This window comes from Dermacentor variabilis, chromosome 3 (genome assembly GCF_050947875.1).
Source record: "Dermacentor variabilis isolate Ectoservices chromosome 3, ASM5094787v1, whole genome shotgun sequence".
In the NCBI taxonomy this organism is placed as follows: domain Eukaryota; kingdom Metazoa; phylum Arthropoda; class Arachnida; order Ixodida; family Ixodidae; genus Dermacentor; species Dermacentor variabilis.
In genome coordinates, this window is record NC_134570.1 from 216,915,722 (window position 1) to 216,932,613 (window position 16,892).

Consider the following 16,892-nt stretch of genomic DNA (forward strand, 5'->3'; position numbering starts at 1 on the left):
TACTACAGCTACTCCCTGAAGTCACCTGAAGTCAACTACACCACTACTGAAAAGGAAGATCTTAGTGTCCTTAAAGGAATTCAGTACTTCCGTACGTACCTAGAAGGTGCCAAGTTTACTTTGTTCACGGATCACCAGGCACTCACTCATCTCTTGAATATGACCCAACCTAAGCGACGTATCGCCAGATGGGTGAACTACTTGCAGCAGTTTGATTTCACCATCTCCCACAGACCTGGACCCCTTTTGACTGATGCAGATGCATTGTCTAGACTGATGATACAGGCCAACAAAGAACAATCGGAAGAAATCAATGAAGTAAAATTGTGGGAAGGCACTGAACAATTAATTTTTATGGCAGGTCGCTATTAAGTCCCGCCAACGCTGGTTCCCAGGGTGCTTTATTTGTGTTTCTTGGAAGAGTATTTGATGGGACTACCAAAAGCACGAAACAAGAGTCCGTCGAGAGAATATCCCAACTGGTGAAACCATATGACGTCCACTCATTGCGTGTGTTTTTGGGATTAGCAGGACATTTCAGACCTTTCATAGAAGTCTTTGCTATAAAAACAAGATGCCTCACGTGCCTACGCAGAAAGAAGTTCCATTTGAGCTTCATGTACAATAGTTTCCCTGGTGGATGGAAATGCTCTTTAGAAGCAGCTGTAAGACATCACAATCGTTCCTACACCAGTGGCTTGGGATACAGCCCGCAGTTCGCTTCTTCAGGAGAGACCCCCATTCTTCAGGCGGACCGTGAACTGGGGCTGTTAGAAAATCAAACTGCTGTAAGTAGTTCACCCATCTGGCGATAAGTCCCTTAGGTTGGGTCATATTCAAGAGATGAGTGAGTGCCTGGTGATCCGTGAACAAAGTAAACTTCGCACCTTCTAGGTACGTACGGAAGTACTGAATTGCTTTAAGGACAGCAAGAGCTTCCTTTTCAGTAAGGGTGTAGTTGACTTCAGGTGGCTTGAGGGTGTAGCTGTAGTGCCAAGCTCAAGGCATTTAATACCTGAGAAAGGTGTTCCTGATGTTCAGCCTCTGTTTTCGAGAAGACGATAATATCGTCTATGTACACCTTACAAAAGACTCCTAGGAAAGGCTTCAGGACTTCGTTGATAATCTTCTGGATCACCTCTTCTGTCGAAGACCGTGATCCAGAGTCCTTTCGACGCATTGGTTGAAGAACTAATTCGTCGAAGATCGCCAGACGCAAGTTCACTTTCACCGCACCCTTCCGACGTAGTTCAGCAATGTCTATGGAAGCCTTCTCTAAAACCAGGTTCACGAGTTCTGCCGAGTTGAGTTCGCGAGGCAGTTCCACCGCTGGTTCGTCTTGAGCTTGGTATCTCGAAAAGATGACCTTCTCTGAGGAGGTCTCCTGGAGGTAAAATGTCACGCACATGTTGGAGTCAGTTGTCGGCTGCGGCAAAATATTGTAGTGTTCCTAGTTAAAGGACACAGTAGACGTAAAGCATTGCTGTGGAACTGGCGTCCATCTCGTGTACACTTATTTCTCACTTCTCTCTTCTCTTCCTCTGTCCCCCCGGTTCCCGCGCTTCTTCATCTTCTATTCGAAGGCTCATACCGCTTCAATAATTTTGCAATCCTTGTCTCATTCAGTTATTATTTGGATTTATTAAACCTAAAGCTTTAGAAACTAGCGTCAGAGTGCGAGTATTATGCCGAGTGCTTGTACACTAAGCATAGCTCAGTTTAGCTACACCAAATTCGGAAAATTATTTTTGAGTAGGTTTTACAGTTACATGAACAAAACCAAATTAGCAGTTTTGTGTGGTAGTGACGAGCCATAACAGCATATAAATATTTCGCAGCCTAATATTTTGCCATTAGAGCGAATAATTACACAAACGATCAATATGAAACTTCTCCTAGCTGCTTACGAGATATCGCGCTGTTCAATAAGTTGCTGGCTGATATTCATGACAGATCAATGTGCTTACTGCAGTGACAGTCGGAGAAGATATGACATCTGGTAACTGAGAAACATTTGGTGCCTAATGACTTGAACACCCATAACCTTCTTCATCCGGAATGTTCCATCCGGAATACTTGAACCGGATAAGGGTATTGCAGCCGACAAGTCGGCATTGCCTTTCGGTTTCGTTCCTACCGGTGGCTGGCTCACCATGTTCACTTGGGCATTCCGTCTTAGCTGTAATGCGGGTCCCAGAACAGGAGAGGCTGACTGTGCATGATGTAGAGAAGGAAGTGCGGCACATGTTCAACAGTGTCAGCAGATTGTTTTCGGGGACAAGAAAGTAATCTTTGTTTTCCGTACGCCCCTCATACATATAGCAGCTGAAATAGGCACCCCTTGTTGTCAACTTTTATACTGGCACTCTGATACAAAGTCACTCCCTCATTCATTCAAAAATATGTGGTGAACCTAAAGGGACATTAAAGGGAAGCTGAAGAGTCTGTCGAATTCAATAAGACGCTCATATACGGATGCGGGAACCTTATAAACCATGTAGGTAAAATTTGGGGGTTTTTTTTCAATTAGGACGACGTAATCGTCGGTTCAAATTGCGCTGTAGCTCCGCCCCCCTTTGAGTGAGCGAGCGGAGCGGAGACCGGAAACCGCGGTGTTGTGACGTCAACTCTGCTTCGTTCCTTCGCAGCGTCCGCGACCGTGCCTGACCGCGCTTGTTTCTGCGTGCGTGCCATCGTAATCTGCTTCAATCGACCCTGCATTCCTTTGTTGGTGCGTCTGCGTGTATGTAGAGTGGTAGTCAACGTGCGTGGTAGTCAACGTGAGTGGTAATTAACGTGAGTGGTAGTCAACAGATGAAGGTCACTACACGTACCGCATGAACCGGGAAGCTTTTCACGCGTTTAAACCGTCTTTGTAGATTGCCGACAGCTTTGGACAGCGCACAAATGCCGACGATCGCATCCCCCCTTACGTTCCACGAGGAGGCATGCAGGAACACAACACTACAGTTGTTTGACCGGAAACGAGCTCACTAGATCGGCGAAAGATCTGCGAGATCACTAGATCGCTTTGCAAAGACATATCCTAACAAAGACCATTTTCAACACGAGGAGATCCCAAGGCTTTGCTTTCGTTTGCGTCGAAAGCACTGCTCGCACCAGCGTCGTTTGCTTCTTCGAGAGGCCGGCTCATCGCAATCGGCTCGTACATGTAGGGAGTAACGCCGAACTCCTCAGAAAAATGCAGTCTCTCTAAATTTTCCATTACCGTCTCAGAAAAACAGCACCAAACTACCTGGCACCGCGCTTCATGTGTAGCGGCAGCGGTCGGCAGCGGCAGAGTTGACGTCACGAAGCGCACCGACCAATCACAGGCGGAAACGAGACGCGCAAGCTGGGCGTGTCCGCTGCTGCACTTTTCGTCGAAAAAAAATATATTTGCGCTTTCTTTCGCTCAATTTCGATACGATATTCGAATTCGGACGGTTGAAAACCATTATGTACAGATGTTCACTCATTTTTTCTGGAAAACCTTTCAGCTTCCCTTTAACGAAAAATAATAACTTTGGTTCCATTCATAAATTATCTGTGTAGAAGTAAATCATCGTGTTGTGGGCGCACGAATAAAGGAATTTGCTGGATCGAAAACTGCCACGAAAACTTCCTGGTGCCGCCACTCAGTTTGAATCGCCCATGCCAAAAGTCACCCGCCATGTTTGCTCAGGGGCTATGGTGTTGGGCTGCTGAGCAAGAGGTCGCGGGATCGGATCCCGGCCTCGGCGGCCGCATTTCGCTGGCGGCGCATGGCGAACACACCCGTGTACTTAGATTTAGGCGCAGGTTAAAGGACCCCAGGTGGTCCAAATTTCCGGAGTCCTCCACTACGGCGTGCATCATAATCAGAAAGTGGTTTTGGCACGTAAAACCACATAATTTAATTTTTTTAATGCCAAAAGCCGAGCAACGTCCCCGTCTTCGTTGCCGCGAATCAGCGGCCGTCCATGCAAGAAGGAACGCTACCCTTTGCGGATTTCACCGGCTCATTTCGAGAATTTCACAGCTCGCGAGTCGAGTCTAGCGGCAATCACGCAACAGATGAAATGGCCCGGCGTTCGTCATTCTATGTTCTGTGCGCAGAGCTTGTCATAGCTATGTGCCTGTGTGAAATAATTCACTTAAGGTCTTCCTTCTAGAGCGTGTGGAGATATAGTGCGCGTAATGAAATTCTAGCTGAATAATTAAAATAGAGGCTCTGACTCACTTTATGAGAGCTACCACAACGCACGACAGGTGGTGCCCCTCCAATTTCTAAATTTTGTAGTTTTCTCCCGTACCAATAAACTCTTCTCGTTGAGAATGGTGAATTTGCTATTACAAAAACCTAATCTTTCAATCTACGTTAACTTAGTATTTCCCTTTAGTGTCCCTTTATTACACGTTTGCTTTTTAGCACCAATAAATACCCTTTATGGCCTTCATTACCTTGAAGTGCACTAAAAAATGCTGCACCTCCGCATCAAATAATTGCTAGGACAGGATTGAATTTACCTGCAACCTCTATGTATATATGCAGGACAGCTCTCTCAGTCTGCTACGCCTTCTCTGTAATTGTCATTTGGCAACTGCTCCACTGAAACCAGGAAAACCTCTTTTTCATATCTGTTACTGCAATTGGTTAGTGCAGTCCAGGGACCGACGTGGGCAGCTCTATGTCGCGTTGTTGTCACCATGCATCATATGCACCCAATAAACAAGCAAACATCAATTTACTATAAACATGTAAAGAACGCAAACACATTTTGCACCTTTGCATTGGAACTTTTATACGCGAACATGCACAGTAGTATGCAACGCTTACTTAGTCATCAAGTGTCACTTCTGAGGTGCAAGTCAGTTCTTCCCGCTCGTATGTTGCGTCATGCATGCCAGGGTATTGCAGTACTGGGGACACGTTAGGTGAGAAAATGTAGCTGATGTCATTTGGTGGCAGGGGCGTAGCCAGGGGGGGGGGGGCTTCTGGGGCTTCAGCCCCCCCCCCAAAAAATTTTTTCGTGCTGTCCATGCACCGCTGACCAAAGTGACCCTCGGCGCTGGAAATCATTCTGCATTTTGTCTAAAATCTCTTTTTCACGTTCGAAAAAACATTTCACCGCTAACATTGCCTACACGGGCTGGATTTCACGGCAACGCCCATGCACCAGTAATCACATAACACAAGCAGCCCCATACGAGCACAAAGTTTCAAGGGCGTTTTGATGGCGAACTGGGTCGCCGCGGCATCTCGCAGAGTCCGCGGAACCTACGGTGCGCATGGATGTCAATCCCGAAATTTTATGGGTATAAAGTTTTCATAAATTTTTGATGTGAAAGGTGCATTGGGCATTTGCAAAGTTGTGCTTTAGATTTTCAATTGCGGAACTTTGGGGCTTTATTGTTGCTAAAAACAGTTGACGTCAAAGGTGATTGAATTTTCTAAAGTCGTACATCGGAACATACAACGAGACAAGCCAAATCAACACACTATCAGACAAGTTGCCAAAGCACGCAGCTAGGTCTGATGAGACGAAGCGTTGCGGTGGTTATATTCCGCTGTCATGTCACACAAAAAATTATCAACGTTTTTTTTACCTACGCCAGAGCATCCATGTGAAGACAATAAAGCCAGCAAGGGTAACTATGCTCTTATTTATTTTTTCTACGGTCACTTTTATTCGCGAGGACACATTGAGCGTCCTCAATTTTTTTTTCTCGCTACCCTACTACTCATAATTGGGAAGAATTGGGGATAAAAGTTAAAGGAGAATACCTTAGTAACTTGCGATTCGCTGATGATATTGCCTTGCTTAGTAACTCAGGGGACCATTGCAATACATGCCCACTAACCTGGAGAGGCAAAGCAAAAGAGTGGATCTAAAAATTAATCTGTAGAAAACTAAAGTAATGTTTAACAGTCTTGAAAGAGAACAGCAATTTACGATAGGTAGCGAGGCAGCACTAGAAGTGGTAAGGGAATACTCTACTTAGGGCAGGTAGTGACCGCGGATCCTGATCATCAGAAGGAAATAATCAGAAGAATAAGAATGGGCTGGGGAGCGTTTGGCAAGCATTCTCAGATCATGAACAGCAGGTTGCCATTATCCCTCAAGAGAAAAGTGTATAATAGCTGTGTCTTACCAGTACTCACCTACGGGGCAGAAACCTGGTGGCTTACGAAAAGGGTTCTGCTTAAATTGAGGACGACGCAACGAGCTATGGAAAGAATGATGGGTGTAACGTTAAAAGATAAGAAAAGAGCAGATTGGGTGAGGGAACAAACGCGAGTAAATGACATCTTAGTTGAAATCAAGAAATAGAAATGGGGGGAGGGCATGGGCAGGACATGTAATGAGGAGGGAAGATAACCGATGGTCATTAAGGGTTACGGACTGGATTCCAAGGGAAGGGAAGCGTAGCAGGGGGCGGCAGAAAGTTAGGTGGGCGGATGAAATTAAGAAGTTTGCAGGGACGACATGGCCGCAATTAGTACATGACCGGGATTGTTTGAGAAGTATGGGAGAGGCCTTTGCCCTGCAGTAGGCCTAACCAGGCTGATGATGATGATGATGATGATGATGATGATGATGATGATGATGATGATGATGATGACCCTACTCACGGGTTGCCAGAGCCAACCAGAGCGCATGCATTTTTCTCGTGTTGCCCCGACCACCGCACGGCGCACTTTGGTGAGCGTTCGGTTTTCTCTGGCCGAGTGGATTTTCGCCTGGCAGAGTTTCGGGCGCTTTCTGGGTAGCAGACGAGAAAAAGAAACAATGGTCGCTCGCCGCTATCACTGTGGGGACTCGACGGATTGCACCGTGTTCGCTGGAGTGCAACCTCTCCGGAAAGTCTTGTCTTGCCGGTGCAGGATACCGAGCAGTATGCGTAAGGTTTTCGGCGGACCAAGCGTCTCAAGTATTCTTCGATATGTCCATGGAACTATCATGCACCGGATACACCCCACTAAATTATAATACCTATGCCGATATTGTCATGTACCAGACACCCTCCAACACATGATGTTGGTGTGGCCACACCGCGAGAAAAGCAGTCAACATGATGCCTCAGAACTGCTACAAGCGATCGAAGAAACGTGGGAAGCAATGGTAAAGGCACAGAGCCTGGAAGATCAGCGAAGTCTGGTGGACGGGGCCCGGGTGGCGGCGTTAGCCAACGGGTTTCTCGACTAAGAGAGCCGCCCACCTATAGGGCGAAGAAACTACACTTTCTCGCTGTTTCTCACAAAAAACGTTCATTCTTCCTCATTCCTCCTTCGGTAGCCACATTAGGTGGCCAAAGAACGCATTCGATTGTGGCCAAGATACTTTTCTTTGCGTTTTTTTTATTTCGATGCCCCTGCCCCACAAAAGGAAATAAAAAGCATGTTGCGGCGCAGCGAATTGTCGCATGGTGAAAGTTCGATTTTGTTACTTCTATTGCGGAAAGTAATGGGCCACGGGACACTTCAGTTGCCGGACACTCTTATTATATTATTGCCATAGCAATTATATGGACACACCAGGCTCATTGCTGTCGTCGCCCTCATGTTCTGTATAAAGTCCAAGGGCGATAACATTGTGACCGCGCGCCGCATGCTGTATGTGCGACTGTCGACAATGGTGGCTCAGTCTTGTGTGCGCAAAGGAGAGAAGCGGGAAGAAAACGCGCCGCCTTCCGTTGCGCGCGATACATCGGGGGGAGTGGATGGAATTGGGGCGGGACCTAGGATTCTGTGAATCTGATTGAGCAACATGTTTATTTGCCTTGTTTGGCGCATCGTATACAGTGACTTTTTCTTAGATATGTAAATTTATTGGCCACTTATACGTATATTTAAATACTTGTTGCGAGGTTTTGTGTATACGTGCAGTGAACTTTGTTTCCAGTGACAATTTCTTGCCCTTTATCAAGCTTTACCTTCGCATTTGTATATTCCATTGTATCTTCGCATTTATAATGTACGAGGACGGGTCAAATGAAAGTGAGCCTACCAACTCCGCGCAATAATGGTTCGGTTCATTATAAGCGAGGCATGCGCGTAGCACACAGGCATCTCTCATTTACAAAAGTGAAGCGCAGGTGCGAGGATAAATGTTCTTTAATGCTCTCATATACTACGTTTAACATGATTGCGTCTCCGTAATGCACGCCCCAGAAGTTGAGCAGCGTGGTGCGGTAAACTTTTTGACAGCTGAAGGTGTTTCCTGAAAAGAAATTAGTCGCCGTATGGCTGCCGTGTACGTTGAACATTGCATTTCATTGGCCACTGTGAAGCGTTGGAGAAAGCGGTTCAAAGAAGGACATGAAAGTTGCAAAGGCGATCTAAGACTGGGTCAAAGTCACCGGGCAATCACCCCCAACAAAATGCAAATGTTGATGAGATGATGGGACAAGAACGGAGAATAAGAATTGGTGAACTGGTAGAGCGTGTGAACATCAGTCACGGTTCGGTTTTCGCCATAATTTCTGAACATCTTGGTTATCGGCTCTCGTGTGCGCAATGGATGCCCAAGATTTTCAACCACTGCCAGAAGAATGAGATGTTCGGCGCTGCTTTGACTCATCCGATCCGGTATGAGAATGAGGGTGATGATTTCTTGTCTCCAATTGTGATCGGAGACGAACCATGGTGCCACTTCTACGAGCCTGAAACACGACGGTAAAGCTTACTGTGGAAACATTCGAATTCACCACCCCCAAGAAAGCAAAGGCCGTCATTTCCACCGGAAAGGTGTTGTTGAGTTTTTTTTTTTTATCGTCAGGGGCCATTACTGATAGAATTTGCTAAATCTTGAGAGTCTATCAATTGTTTCCGATATTGTGAAACGCCGGATCGGCTGCGTGTCGCAATCAAGAACACACGACGTGGAAAATTTACGAATGGGGTCATCTTGTTCTACGACAATGCCCATTCCCTTGTCGCTGATGTGGTTAATACAAAACTGGGAAAGTTTAAGTGGGAAACGCTGAAACATCTGCCATACACCTCAGACCTGTCGCCTTGCTGCTTGCAGATTTTGGGGCATCTGAAGAAACAGCTCAAGGGAACCAGATTCGTGCCGCACGATGACATCAAGGAGTCAGTGGGAGACTTTTTAAAGCAGCAACCCAAGCAGTTTTGTGAGACGGGAATCACGCGACTCGTTACTCAATGGGACAAATGTTTAAATGCTCATGGAGACTACTTTTAAATAAAGTACCCCGTCTGTCATGTATTCGCATTGGCTCACTTTCATTTGACTCACCCTCGTATCTTATGCAGAACTCCTGCTTTCTATACGTGCTCTCTCTTGCGACTATAATTTCGGTGAAACGACTGGTGACAGCTGCTCCTGCGTAATACATTGGAACAAATGGCAGCATCATTGAGATTTTTACAGGGCGTTGCATGAGTACAAAAATGTAAACAAGGTTCTTCAATGACAGTTTAATTGACATATATGTCCTCAACGTGTTTATTTCATGGACTTTACATTTTTCGTGTCAGCGGCATGCATTGCTTAGCTGGTTTCGAACTTATATAGTTCTAAAGTTCGTGTGATATTTTCTTTAGTTAATAAATTTACAAAAACATGGAAGCATTGATATTAGTTATTTTGGACACAATTTTCGGCACCATACTGTTATATTTTTTTATGAAAAAAAATGCATATCTTACTTGTTTGGCAGTGCCTAGCGTTCAACAATTCGGTTGCAGCATCTTTGGCAATGGCAATGCAGTTATTATTCATGTATTTCATCCCTCGACAAATTTTTTATGAGGAAGCTTTAGCTCGGGCCCAGCTCCGACGCGGCCTATTCAAATACACGTAAACCTCAGAAACGCTTTTCAGAGATAACCTCTGGATCGCTTTGAATAAAATGTGTTGTATTAGATAGAGAAATTTGAATTATAGTGTCTGTTGAAATCGGAATTTTGATTTAGGGCCTGAATTTTGAATAAAATATCTTGAAAAATTCGAAACTTCGAAAAGATGAAACCACGGCGTTTACAAACTAATAGCTCTCCATCAAAACACATATCGCGCTTCTGTAAAGGCCATCTACTATAACAGTCAAAGCGCACAAATTTGGTGTGTCAATTTGTGTTTTACGTGAATTGGTTACGTTGTGAGCAAGGGTTGTACAAAAGCCGTATTTCCATAATACTAAATTTTTTGAGATTCTTGTATAGCATATCAATTTTTTCCGCTTTATATGTAATATTATATGCAATTCGCAGAATTAAAAAAAATAAGAAATAAATTATGGGGTTTTACGTGCCAAAACCACTTTCTGATTATGAGGCACGCCGTAGTGGGGGACTCCGGAAATTTTGACCACCTGGGGTTCTTTAACCTGCACCTAAATCTAAGTACACGGGTGTTTTCGCATTTCGCCCCCATCGAACTTCGGCCGCCGTGGCCGGGATTCCATCCCGCGACCTCGTGCTTAGCAGCCCAACACCATAGCCACTAAGCAATCACGTCGGGTCAATGCGCAGAATTGTGATATCATTTTTCACTGTTGAGTTGCAATGTTTTAAACTTGATAGTATTGTTTACTGAAAATTGGCGATTTTTGACATATTTTAATAAAGAATTGACAAAATAAAATAAATAAGACCTAAATAAATACATAAGACCTCAATAAAAAAGTCAAAGCAAGCAGTCCCTAGAATTTAAGTTTCTTTTTTTTAATGCAACAAACGTCGTCAAATTCGGTGCGGTGGTTGCCATCAAAAACGAATATACATATATTCAGATAGGAGCACCCGAGCTAAAGCTTCCCCTTAAGGAGGAGGCCGAGCTGCAACATGAGCCCCCTTCTCCCCCCCCCCCCCCCCGAGCGATATTTCTGGCTACGCCTCAGTTTGGTGGTACATCGGTGCTTGACCGGTTTCGGGACCCAACTGCTGCTCTTGAGCGGAGTTGATGTCCTCGGCGTAGGCATGTTTCGAACATTCACCTGAAGTGCATTGCATTTCATTCAAAGTTGTGTTCACCTGGACCGATGGAGGGGAGAAAAACACCATGCCAGTGCATGAATGACAGAGCACCAGAAGAATAGAGTTAGAGAAAATGGCATTATGTAGCTCAGTTCCTGGAAAGACAGGAAAACAACAGCAACTCTTACTAAATTTGTATGGCAGAAAGCACCAGGAAACATGGTACAGTAGACAAAGTTCCACTCCCCTCACCTATATTCCTTGTTGGTGCCACCAAACAAGATAGAAAATTTGCTCCTTGTTCATACTGCATCGCATTTAACTTAAGAGGAAGCTTTAGCTCGAGTGCTCCTATCTAAATACATGTAAAAGGAGAATTCGTTTTTCTGGGCAACCACTGCACCAAATTTGACGAGGTTTGTTGCATTTAAAAGACAAACTTAAAGTCTAGTGACTGTTTGTTTCGAATTTTTGAGTTAGATTGTTCATTTTTTATTAAAAATTGGCAAAAATCGAAAATTTTCAGAAAACGAAACTATCATGTTTACAACTCTGTAACTTAACCACTAAAATGATAATACAATTCTGTGAACTGCATCTAATAGTACATCTAAAGCGGACAAAATTGATATGTTACACATGAATATCAAAAGAATTAATCATAGTGAAATACAACTTTTGCAAAACCGTTGTAACCAACGTAACAAATTCACGTAAGATGTAAAATGACATATTGAATTTGTCCGCTTTGAATGATCTAATGGATGCCGTTTACAGATCTGCGATATCAGTTCTTGATGCAGAGCTATGAATTTGTAAACTTGGTGCTTCTATTCTTTTCAAAAGGTCAAATATTTGAAAATCGTTTTGAAAATTCAAGCCTTAAATCAAAATTCCGCTTCCAACAGTCACTAGAATTTAACTTTCTCTTTCAAATGCAACAAATTTCATCATAATCTGTCCAGAGGTTATCTCATAAAAACGTTTTTGCGTTTTACATGTATTTGAATAGGCCGCGTCGGAGTTGGGCCCGAGCTAAAGCTTCCTCTTAAGTAATTTTTGCTAAAACCTAGGAGCTGCTCGGCTGCACTTAGCAACGCTCGTGCCCTGCGCTCCTTTCACATTTACGACTGTGCGGAATCTGCTTACTTTCGCGGACATCTACGGACCTGTCAGTCTCCACGTTTTTCGCACCGGAGGGAAGTGTCTGGAATGTGTTCACAGTTTATGAGGCCGCGTGTGGCGTCTACTCTGGGTGCGATTGCAACCATTGCGATAAATTCAACACACATATCTCCGCGTTGCTTTTAATGAAGGGGCCAGCACTGTTATTTTTTGTCATCAAGTCGACAACGTTAGCCTGTATGTGAAGGCAGCTGGCTATCAGTACCGTAAAAGGCAGCGCACACTTGCCGAGTTTTAATAGCGACAGTTAAAAAAGCATGTGGCGTCAAAAGGAGGCCCAACTGACCATGATGCTTTCGTCCTGCAGTACCGGTCTTCATAGGATAAAGGCGATATCGACAAAAGAGCGCTGTGACTGAGTCTCGCTTGGAAATGCACCTCCACAGATTGTCGGAGAGAATTTTGCTGGAAATCCACGCTGCTTTTAATGGCGTTGACAGCAGTGTCAGTCGCCGTGGTCAAATCACCAACATTAACCTGTAAACAAAATCAGCTGGCTATCAGTGCTGTAAAAGGCTGCGTAGACTTGTTGAGTTTTAGTATTGAAAGACGCGTGCCACTTGCGTCAATAACGGTCACTACTAATTTTGAAACTTTCGTCCTGCTGCAAAGGTACTTGCTCTTCATGGTGTGAAGGAAATATCGACGGAACAGCGTTCTGACGAAGTCGCACTTGAAAAGGCACGTCCATTGACTGCTTCAGAAGTGAATTGTGCTCGTGATCCTCAGGGCAGACATGCATTGAGAACACATGCAGTCTGATCAGCACCTTTACTATCCGCTTTAGCATGGGAAATGCACTGAGCCAGCGAGAACGTAGATGGTTCGGCGCGCGGGACCGCGTGGTAGTGCACGTTGGTGTCGGAGCTTTCAGTATCCCTGTTCCGACGACGTGGACTGTTTGGGCACCCTGCGACATCGCATCAACCTGGCATTTTGCCGCTGCGAACTGGTAACTAAAGCTGACAAGTGCTCTCGTGACACAGCACCGACTATACCGCACGCCGCGAAATAAAAGCTTTGCCATTCACCTAGGGAAAGTGCGAGCGCGATCAGCGTGGCCGACCGAAACCATAACTTGTCGACACTACTGTGCAGTTAGCGCGAAGGCAGCAAGATGCAGCAATAACTCTGCCCTAGTGCAGGTTTCATTTATTATCAAAATGTATCCAATTTACTTTTCATCTGTAACCTGTAGCGCTAGTTGGATAACTAAAATAGAGGCTCTGGCGTCACTTTATAAGATTTACCACAGCGGACAAGAGGTGGCGTCCTTTAAATTTCTCAATTTCCTCGTTTCTTCGCTTCCAAACACTCTGTTCTCGCTGATAATGGTGAATTTGCTATTAAAAGAACCCTAAGCCTTCAATGTAACTCAACTTAATATTTACTTTTAGTGTCCCTTTGAGGAGGGGAAATCTGCGTTGACGACAGGTTGACGATAAAATTAGCGCCAGTCATCCTTTCCTGTCCCCGGAGAAAGAAGTTCTAATGACTTCACGACACTCGTGAATTCAGGTGTTTAGCGCGCGGTGTTGTGCGAAATTGCCTTCCTCAGTGTGCACGAGGCGCTTCAGCTGAAAGCTACGAAATACCACGCTCGTCTTGCGGCAGGTACAATCTATTTCGGCTTTACACGCTGCGGGCCACCGTCAGCGACGCTTTATTCCTCGAAGAGGCCGGACGTACGTACACAAGGCTCCGGGACGCTCTGTAATTCGTTGGACGCGGTGTAAAACGTGAAATAGGAACAAAAAAAATGCGATGTAATGCTAACGTATTTCTCTCGTATTTACCGGCAAGTAACCTGTGAATTTCTTTTAAAAATGGTTTTAGAAGAAGTTTTCTCAGTTATCTAAAAGGTGACCAAAATGTTTTCCTTGAATGAATGCAGTTGCTCCAAAGATGACCAAAGCGCTTTGCTCGGCTTCATTAGTAGGTACGAGGCGTTGTTGTTAGGTAACGAAACGGAGTACTTTTCAAACGGCTGGCTATGAACTCAATGCAGGTAGAAGAGCTAATTTCCACAGTCGAGTCTACCTTCGACGTTGTGATGGTTGCCGAGCGGTTCACCGAGTCCCTCGTGCTGCTGCGCAAGAAGCTGTGCCTGCCAAGCCTACGCAGTGTCGTGGCGTTTAGGAAGAACGCCCTGCAGAACCGCACTACCCTGACCCCACGGGTGGCGGCTCGGCTCGCGCAGCTGAACGCAGCCGACACACGCATATACGAGCACTTCGCTCGCCGTCTGCAAAGTCAGCTGCACGCCCTCGGCGCCCAGAGCGTCGCCTCAGAGGTGGCCCGCATTGAGGCCGCCACACGGCACTGGCTCGAGCGCTGCGTCGAGTCCACAACCACTGGCCGCCGCGTAGTGGGGCACAGGCTGCGTGAAGGCATGGACTACGATGCAACCTGTCACCGCCTGGCTCTCTCCGAGATCGAGTTTACAAAGGAGCTGCGCTGGGCGCAGACACGCTTAGCGAGACAGAGAACTGGCTTCTTCTACCACTGACAGTATCCGCTTACGATGTTTCACTTTTGAACATGATGTATAACTTACTTTTCACCAAACACTTTTGTATTTCTGTTTTGTCTTCCTGAATATAACGCAGTGCTAAACCATTTTTGCTGTCGCTTTAGTACGTTTGTAAGAAGTTCAAGTGCTCTCTGTAAACAACGTAGTCATGTTAGTATCAAAGCTACCTATAACGACAATAGCTGTCAACATGAAGACGAGGAACGCTAGGTTGGCGCTGAAGCAAATTGAGTATTAGAAGGTAACCGTAACTGTATGAGAAAGCATATGGGGAGGTATGAGCATTTCGGATATGAAAATTTCCTCAGTAATTTTTTAAAGATATAAAACTATCGTATTGACACTTGAACCCCAATGTAGTCTGCGCAATGATTAATATGTGCAAATCTGTACAAACTTTTAGACATACCATTTTGTGCTTCTACTACGACACACGAAAATGCAGACGCTACCTTCAAGTCGCAAGCCGACGCGCTCCGGTGGGCATGACATTTGCATAGCAAGCGCACGTTCCAAATCGCCAGTACAATAGAAGGAAAACCTAACATTGAGCCCGGTGTAGAAGACACGTGCACTTAATTGATAATAATCAATGATGAGTTGCATCAAACACTCTTGTTATCGCACTCAGCGCAGCGGCTTTCGCATTGTGCTGCACAGAGGCGCAGGATCACATTCCAACACCTGTGGCCCATTTTTGATGTTGGCAAAATGCGAGAACGCCTGTGTACTGGGTGCACGTTTTAAAGCCAGAGAGAAACAAAGTTATTCCACCGTCCCCCACAAGGCCGTGCCACATAATCGTATTGTTGTCTTGGCGTGCAAAGCCGCAGAATTTTAATAAGTCATTCTTCATGAACATGCAGACCCGGGAGGAGGAGGAGGAATAAACTTTATTAGTTGAAATGAGCCGACGGTAAAATCGTCCGAGGTGGGCGGCGTCCCTAGTCCAGGATGCCGTGGGCTTGAGCTGATAGCTTGGCCCTGCTCACCAGGCGATGCTGGTCTTCAGGGCTCGAGCTTATCAGTTGGGCCTCCCACTGCTCGACGGTTGGTCCGGTGATGGGCGGTGTCGATGGATTTTGTTGACATTCCCATACCATGTGGTAGAGGGTATTAAGCGTAGAGCAGAAGGCGCATTTGTGAGTATAGGTCGTAGGGTACATTGCATGTAGCAGGGTGCCGTGCGTGAATGTGCCGGTCTGTAGTTTTCGGAAGATCACCGCCTCTTCTCTTGTCAGCTGGGGATGCGGGGGTGGATAGATCCTTCTACCCAGTCTGTAGTGGCTCAGGATATCGGCGTATCTTTTCGGGACGCTATCTTGTTGGTCTACCGGTGCTCGTGAACCTGGTGGGATAGCCCGGAGAATGTGATCTCGGGCAGCGGCATTAGCCGCTACATTACCCGCCAGGGACTCGTGTCCCGGGGCCCAGACAATGTACACCTCTGGAAAATTGTCTCGCTTTTCGAGGATGCTCAGGGCTTGTTTGGAAATTCGGCCCTTTTGATAATTTCTACATGCTGTTTGTGAGTCGGTGATGATTGTGATTAGATCTTCCTCTCGCTGGCCCGTAGTGGCCGCCAGGGCTATCGCCGTTTCTTCCGCGCAGTCGATGTCTGGAGTGCTTACCGAGGCCGCTGCTACCTCTTGTCCTTGGCCGTTGATCACGCTGATAGCGTGGGCCGCTCTGTTCTTGTACTTCGCCGCGTCGGTGTATTGGACTTCTCCTTGTTTTGGTCCTTCGTAGGCCTTACGCAGAGCTTTCACTCTCGCTCGCCTCCTTTCTCTGTGGTATTCAGGGTGCATGTTTCTCGGGATGCTGGCCACCGTGATCTTCTCCCTCAGGGGTAGAGGAACCCGCTGTTTTCTGGACTCATATTCGACTGGGTAGCCCAGTCTTATTAGCGTGTCCCTACCCGTGCTGGTGAGCTTGAGTCGCTCTATCTGGCTCGTCTTGTGGGCCTCTACTAGTTCCTCCCAAGTATTGTGGATGCCCAGGCTGAGTAGCTTCTCCGTCGACGTCGTCGGTGGAAGCCCCAGTGCCAGCTTGTAGGTCTTTCGTATTAGGGTGTTCAATTTGTCTCTCTCGCTGTTCTTGAGACCCAGGTACGGGGTGCCGTAAGTGACTCTGCTGATTACCAGGGCTTGTATTAATCTGATTGTGTCCTGCTCTTTCAGGCCGTGCTTTTTGTTTGTCACTCTTCGCACCAAGTGCGCGACTTGGGTAACTGTCGCTTGCAGTTTT

The 16,892-nt window shown here is 46.0% G+C and overlaps 1 protein-coding gene across 3 annotated transcripts in view; it reads left to right on the forward strand.

The window, feature by feature from the left end:
• The window catches only part of LOC142576639 (galactosylceramide sulfotransferase-like), a 181,004-nt gene extending 166,025 nt beyond the window's left edge, over positions 1-14,979 (forward strand). For all 3 annotated transcript variants that reach the window (XM_075686852.1, XM_075686851.1, XM_075686853.1), the window contains one exon: positions 14,121-14,979. In XM_075686852.1, coding sequence (XP_075542967.1) covers positions 14,121-14,621 — 501 coding nt within the window. In that variant the 3' untranslated portion in view covers positions 14,622-14,979. The remainder of the gene's footprint in view (positions 1-14,120) is intronic.
• The last annotated feature ends 1,913 nt before the right edge of the window (positions 14,980-16,892 follow it).